General features: G+C 36.3%; 1 protein-coding gene across 1 annotated transcript; it reads right to left on the bottom strand.

The window, feature by feature from the left end:
* Window positions 1–1,117: 1,117 nt before the first annotated feature.
* Window positions 1,118–2,627, bottom strand: LOC129725303 (protein immune deficiency). The gene is made up of 2 exons (XM_055680930.1): window positions 1,856–2,627; window positions 1,118–1,792 (listed from the first exon to the last, which is right to left on the bottom strand). Exons 1-2 carry the CDS (start codon window positions 2,465–2,467, stop codon window positions 1,640–1,642), a joined length of 765 nt encoding a protein of 254 aa, XP_055536905.1. The 5' UTR covers window positions 2,468–2,627; the 3' UTR covers window positions 1,118–1,639.
* Window positions 2,628–7,369: the final 4,742 nt, after the last annotated feature.

Here is a 7,369-nt window from a genome sequence, read left to right as displayed (position 1 = left end):
CAGAATGTTCTACGAATAAACTAGTTATAACCCATTATTTCAGCGGTTCTCAACTTGGGGTACGTGAAAGCTTTCAGGGGGTACGCGAAAGAAAAATCAGTAATGGCGGATAAAGCAATTTTTCTTATAATACTTCATTTGTTGTTCAAACTTGCTTTTGAAACATGAGCATAGTAATCGAACAAACCATAATTCAATTTGAAACCTGAATTAGACTACCACAACATGATCTACCACTACTCTCTCTACTCTCACTACTCTGCCAGAATATTCCAAGTCAGGGGGTACAATTGATTTGAAAAATATCGCCAAGAGGTACTCGAATAAAAAAAGGTTGAGAACCCTTGCATTATTTGATGTTGCTTAAGCAGTATGCAATATAACATAGTTTTCATTGACTGGTGAATTATTGACTGGTGCATTATTTGATGTTGCTTAAGCAGTATGCAATATAACATAGTTTTCATTGACTGGTGAATGACCGCCGTTTAAAACCTCAACAAAAAAATGTGCCAATGAGATATATGGGAAGAAGACCTCTGAATTTCGTTCAGAGATTTAGAGGTACGGCTTAAAAGTTTTGTCTTCTCGACAGAAGTCACTATTCTAAATTTCAGCACAATCGGACTTCGGGAAGTCGTGCGGGTAAAATTATACTTTTTTACCAATGAAAAAATGTTCGATAGCAAAAAAATTTGTGATGCCAAATTTCTTAGAGATGCAATAAACGTTAAAATCTAGTGTTTTTTTTTTTTTTGTAAGATTTGGGCCACTAATGGTCGCAGTGGTGATCTTTTGTGGTAAAATAAAATATTTATATATTTTTCAGCTGGGAAAATCTCTCAGCTTTAATTTATTTTTACCCTTGAGGACATTTACTTCTGTTAACTTCTGTTGGTTCCAGCTCGAGAATTCCTATGCTTCAGTCTTTTTTTTGAAAAATTTGTTTCCTGAGATATCATAAATGTTTTCCAGTACCGCGAAAGTGTACAGCGCATCGTTTCTATGTCTGTTTCCTGCATCTTCAAAATTGAGCTTTATAGACATAGTTGTCCCACGACTTTTATTTTGTATATCATGGCATTGTTGTGATAAATACATCAAATCGCCAAAAGCATGCGAACTTTAACAAACCCGTACTATATTGTCGTATCATGTTCACTAACCGATCTTAAAATAGGCGAAATGGTGCCCATCGCTGATGGCAATTAATCGTTCATGCCTTTGATGATGAATATGATAGTCTTTGCTCGATCAAGACAAACGAAAACTTAAGAAACAAATAAAAAGACCATAATTAACTAATGAGGTGTAGAGAATAAACCTTCTTCGGATATTTTCGTATTTCAATTACGAACATTTCACTATCCCCAGTTGAACGTGTATCGAGTGCTATTCCTTTCAGCACTTTTTTACCAGTGTTTGAGATGTCTGTCAGTTGCGGGTGTTGCTTCTTCTTTTTCTTGAAAATACCCTGCATTCTAATTTTTTTATGAAAGGACAATATGTTTAATCTAAGTTTAAGTTTGAGCTTTAAGTCCACCGCTCTGAGTTAAAAACGGTGCGTTTCAAAAATACTACAAAAGCTCGTATAGCTAGAGATATATACTCATTATTTTCCAAATGGTAGCTTCGTGATTTACACATTGGGATTTTGTTTTCGTTTCTTCCATAAAATTTTCATATGATAGACAGTTTCTTTGTGGTTTTGTTTCCATAAAAGATTGACCATCTTGCCTAAGGAAGGTTCGTCGTCATTTCGAGACCAGTCCAACACAAAATGAAAAATTTGCTGAAATAACAAATAGGTTATTGTGAGACACAAACGATTATATATAATTTAAATATCTTTTACCTCGGAGAGGGTTTTATGATCACACTCGAATGATTCAATCTGTCCTACAGAATATTTCAAAGTTCTAGCAAAACTTTTCCATTCACAGCCCAAATGTCTGGATATAGTATCCATCATTCCAGTATCTAGATCGTCATCGCATTCCATCATTTGCCGAATTGTTTCTGATAATTTCAAGTTTGACCATTTTACATCACCATTTGTTGATAGCGGTTTTGTGCGATTATCCACTGGATTGGCCGAATTGAAAGTTATGCTATTTCCGATGTGAACATTGCTTGCATTTTTAATCTGATACACATGAACTCCAGTAGTGCTACTAATTGATGTTTGGGGAGCGGATAATATGTTATTCCGCACATTATTTATAATGTTTTGCTGATCCAAACTAGACGGTGAATTAACGTTAAATGGAACAATCAATTGATCAACAGGTGTGTTGGAACCTTCAGTATTTGGAACTGAATGTATGTTGATATTATTCTCCAATTCTAACTTATCACTCTCAGAGAAGGTCCCACTGGCTCGTTGTGGTATGACTGCCGCATCAGATTCTAACTTGGAATTTGTTTTGGGGAACAAATTTGTAAATAAGTTTATAAATTTCGCCATAATTTTTCTTCAACTTTGTGTGTTTTTATTTTGTTTTTAAAAACAAAGGGGTTTCAACTATAGTCACTGTAGTACCAGTCTGGCGAACTCGATTTAATATCTTGAAACGTTCGAAACTTATAGTGGATTTTTTATTGCACCAGCTCACCGATTTTCGACCTGGAACCAACCTAACTGCTGTCAAAACCAGGCCTATGAAAAGACGCCACCTTTTCATGACCCAAAAATAAGAGCTTTCTACGCCAATTTTCACCAATACAGGCTTGGTCGTGCAATCGTATAAAATAGGAGTCTATAGGAGTATGCTGTCGCTGTCAAACCTCATATTCGCTGCATCGAGCCGGATTTACGATTGTGGTGGCCCGGGCCCAATTTTCATTGAGGGCCCAAAACAAAATAAAACCGTTTTTTTATCGTACGAGTTAAAAACATTTATTTGTTGATCAAAAGTTACCAAATATTTGTTAGAATTTTCAATTACGAGTTTTTTTTGCAGCGAACTTAATAATTAAATAATCAACATTCAACTGCTTCAGTATATCATACTCGCAACTTAACAACGCCAAGTTTGACAGCCTTTCATTCTTTATAGTCGTACGCAACCTATTTTAATCAGTTTGATTCATCTTCGAAAAAGACCTTTCCCCAGCTGCGATCGAGATCATTAGACTCAAATAAATCCGCAACGCAATTTCAGCGTTTACAAATGCATTTTGCATATTTTTGTTCACAATCACATTGTATAAATTTAATTCAAATGACTATTCTCTTGGATTCTGAAATTGCTCAGCAAACGAAAAAAGCTGAACTAACTCGTTTCCCAATCCATTTTCCAGATCATCCGGATAGGCAGCCACAAGTTTCCCAACAATTTTGTTAGATAACGGCTTGTTAAGCTGTAGTTCAGCTGAAATCCACTGAATAATATCTTATTAGGCTGTAAATCAACAAAATTGTTTGCTGGGTTTTCAGCAGCATGCTCCGTTCAGAAGGTTTTGTGTTGATGTCGGACAAAAACCAAATCGGTTGGCCGCTTTTCGTTCATCGAGAGCATCGACCAGTTTATCAATGGCTGTTAGAATGTCTTCATTCTTGAATTTCTCCTCCGCAGAAATCTGTGTCGATGCGGTTAGGGGCCATCCACATACCACGTGGACAGATTTTTAACAATTTTAACCCCCCCCCCTCCCCCTCCGTGGACAACTGCCCATATAAATTCTGAAAAAATTGTATGGACCGTGGACATTAGTCAACCCCCCCCCCCCCAAAGCTGTCCACGTGGTATGTGGATGTGGGTTGAGCCGAATGTTTGGTACTCGTACACAAACCACTTCGTATTTCTCATTCCTCGACAATTCAATGCCAGCTGACTTATAGGTATCATTTATATTCCAAGCAGGGCTATGCTATAAACGTCAAATCCGATATAAAAGTCGCGTTACCAAATTTTATAGCGGTACCACTGACATTGTGGTACCATTGACGTTGGGGTACCACTGACACAGCAAGACACGACAAAATTTGCCAGTAATGACAATCATTATTGTGATAATTTTGGTAACACCATTTACACGGTAATGGATCTTGATGTCAGAACGGCACTGTGGTCGAGAAAAATTATGGTTTTCAAGTTGTTTAATGAACAAATGACGCCATATTGCATTAAGATTTTGGATACGGGATACTCATTAAACGTCAGACCCCTGATTCCATGAGAATCCAAGGTGAACTCTTACACTGACGCAAATACGCTTAATAATTTCATAAGTTTCGAATTATAAACGTGCACAGCGTTCATTTCATAAATCATTTATGCATTACATACACGCTCGTAAATAATAACTCATGAACTGGGCAACTCTGACTCAGATCAATCAAAGAAATAGTTATCGGTTTCCGTTATACTCTACTAATTTTTTTGGAAATAAATATTGAAATTCAGTCCGCAAATATATATTTCTGCAAAAATGTATTGGCAACTGCGACTCAATCCTCTTGCTGATATGGTAAAACGTGTAGAAAATACAATAAAAGAATGCAAACCCGTTTTGGGTAATGCGTTACAAAATCTTCGTGTTTCAAATCCAGTTCTTCCAAGAATAAAGGGTCTCCCCAAAATTCACAAACCTGGAAATGAAATGAGAGAAATTATCTCAGCGGTAGGGGCTCCCACAGAAAAATTGGCTAAATGGCTGGTAAAAGAATTTCAAGCCATGCCCCATAAATTTCCAAGTCGATCAGTAAAGAGCACCGGAGATTTCGTTGAAAATTTAAGCTCCTCGGGTAACATCCAATCTGATGAGATAATGGTTTCATTTGACGTTACGGCCTTATTTCCTAGCGTTCCAGTGAATGAAACCTTAAACCTTTTAGAGGACTGGCTTCTTTCCCAATATTTTGATAATACTTGGAAAAAGAAAGTTGACAGTTTGTTGAAACTTTCACGCCTTTGCATGAAAGAAAACTACTTCACATTTCGTGGTAAATTTTACAAACAGACTAAAGGGGCACCAATGGGGAATCCTCTTTCTCCCTTTCTATGTGAGCTCTTCATGGCAAATATAGAAAGTACATTAGAGAAGAGGAACATCTTACCGATTCGATGGTGGAGGTATGTGGATGATATTTTTTGTATTTTGAAAAGGGCGGATCTTGAAACTTTTTTCATATCCCTTAATAATACCCATAAAAATATAAACTTCACAATTGAAAAAGAACTTAACAACAGACTCTCTTTCTTGGACGTCGTTGTAGTCAGAAAGTCTACGGACTTGGAATTTGAAATTTATCGGAAACCCACGAATACAAAACGGGTAATACCTAACACTTCAAACCATCCCTTCCAGCATAAAATGGCATCCTTCCATCACATGATCCACCGCATGGAAACTTTACCTCTAAGTGAAGTAGCCAAGCAAAAGGAACTGGAATATATTTTCGAAATTGCTAAACTTAATGGCTACAATGAAAGTATCATTCAAGCCATTGTCGATAAAAAGAAGCGTGCTCAAATTCGGAAATCTTTTACAACACTCACCCCAATAACAGAAGATCTGAAAAGGGTAGCCGTTGAATATGACGTTAACTTGACACGCCCACTTCGTTCAAAATTTAGAAAATTTGGGATGGATATTGTCTACACTAGTAGAAATACCCAACTCAAAACAAAATTAGGGTCTGCCAAAGACCCTATTGATACCCTGAACAAAGCTGGAATTTATAAAATTGCATGCAGTCACTGTGACATGGTTTACATCGGACAAACTAAACGTAACCTATTGATACGTTTCAAAGAACATTTCGCAGAAGTGACCAAAGCAAGTAAAGTTTCAACAAATGCCCCACCACACCATTTCAAATCAAAAGTGGCTGAACATATTTTTAACGAGGAACATCCACTAACTTCGGATAACATTCACCTCCTCCGCCCCGTTAATAATTTATGGAAATTAGACGTAGCTGAAAGTTTAGAAATTTATAAACAACACTCATGCACGCTTCTCAATAAAGACGCAGGTAATCACCCCTCATGGCTATTCAATCTGCTTCCCAAAAACCCCAGACATTGTACGGTAAACAATCGACCGCATAATTCCCTACCTAACTCCAATTAAGGGTTCTAAATTTTCATTTTTACCTACTACAAATAAAAAAACAGGATTTACGCTTTGCTCTTTACCAGTCCACATAAGCACTGAGGAAGACTGTACGTCACAGTCGAAATATATATTTGCGGACTGAATTTCAATATTTATTTCCAAAAAATTTAGTAGAGTATAACGGAAACCGATAACTATTTCTTTGATTGATCTCAATCACTCTGCTAAGACGCTCGTTATAGATTTTCTAGATTCGAACTCTGACTCAGTTTAGAACGATGTTCGTAGACGTCAAAAAATGAGTAGAAGTCCTTTTTGATTTTGAGTAACTTTGACTCACTTTTTGGGTTCCCTTCATATAACTTCTTTCTGAGTAACGTCGCATATAACGACGTCCATTTTGAAAGGTGATTGTGATGTGCTTCAGTTTGTGACATTTATTTTTAGTTGTGTGCGCCTCAGAAGGCATTATAACTGTTTACTTTTATTACAAGGTAATTATTGCTGTCGTTTATTGGCCGTGGCGGATTTCTAGCCAGTAATGAAACTGAACTGTACCCAAAAAATGAGTAATGTCGTACTCAAATTTTGAGTAATAATGACTCATTTAAAAGACGCCTAGTGTTACTCAGTTTTGAGTATTTGTGAAGTTACTCAATTTAAGAGTTGTTCCACTTTTTACGAAAATGCGTCAAATGTTACTCATTTTAGAGTTATTATTTACGAGCGTGTAAACGTCCTAAAATTGTCAGTAGAGCAACATCTCTACACATCCTTTAAGATAAAAATAAACAGAACTAAACGTTTGCACTTTCAATGAATAAAATAGTTTTTCTAAGCATTTGAAATGATATATTGATGCCGTGATGAGTTTATCTCTTTCTTACTTGCGTCGTAAAACGTACACACCAAAATCTGAAAAAAAATTTCAGCAAAAAAAAATACTGCAGAAAAACAGTAAAAATATTCTTGCTGATTATCAGCATTCGGAATTCTGTTTGCCGGAAATCAGCAAATTGCAGGTAATTGCTGAATTCCTGGCAACTCTATCCGTCAAACTGTCAGAACAATCGCCATTTTGTGCGTAAAAAGTAAAGTTAATGTGGAATTTAAAAAAGCATTGCATGCGCTTGAAAAGAATAATTGTGATATGAAGAAAATGTTTGATAAGTTAATTTTCAGTCTTTTCTAGGAATTTGGGAATATGAGCAATATACTATAATGTAATTTCTGCTACCAATTAGTGGAAGGTTATGTCGATGGGCTACAAAGACATTTGAAAGTTCATACTGATAATACAGAT

Source organism: Wyeomyia smithii, chromosome 2 (assembly GCF_029784165.1).
Source record: "Wyeomyia smithii strain HCP4-BCI-WySm-NY-G18 chromosome 2, ASM2978416v1, whole genome shotgun sequence".
NCBI classification, from domain to species: Eukaryota; Metazoa; Arthropoda; class Insecta; order Diptera; family Culicidae; genus Wyeomyia; species Wyeomyia smithii.
Note: the sequence above shows the minus strand (reverse complement) of the source record. Positions and strands in the feature narration are given on the sequence as shown.

Excerpts from the sequence above, each read along its gene's own strand:
- LOC129725303 (XM_055680930.1), bottom strand. The coding sequence starts at position 2,467 with ATGGCGAAATTTATAAACTTATTTACAAATTTGTTCCCCAAAACAAAT. Across the intron at positions 1,793-1,855 it reads ATCATAAAACCCTCTCCGAG|CAAATTTTTCATTTTGTGTT; the intron begins GTAAAAGATATT and ends TTGTTATTTCAG.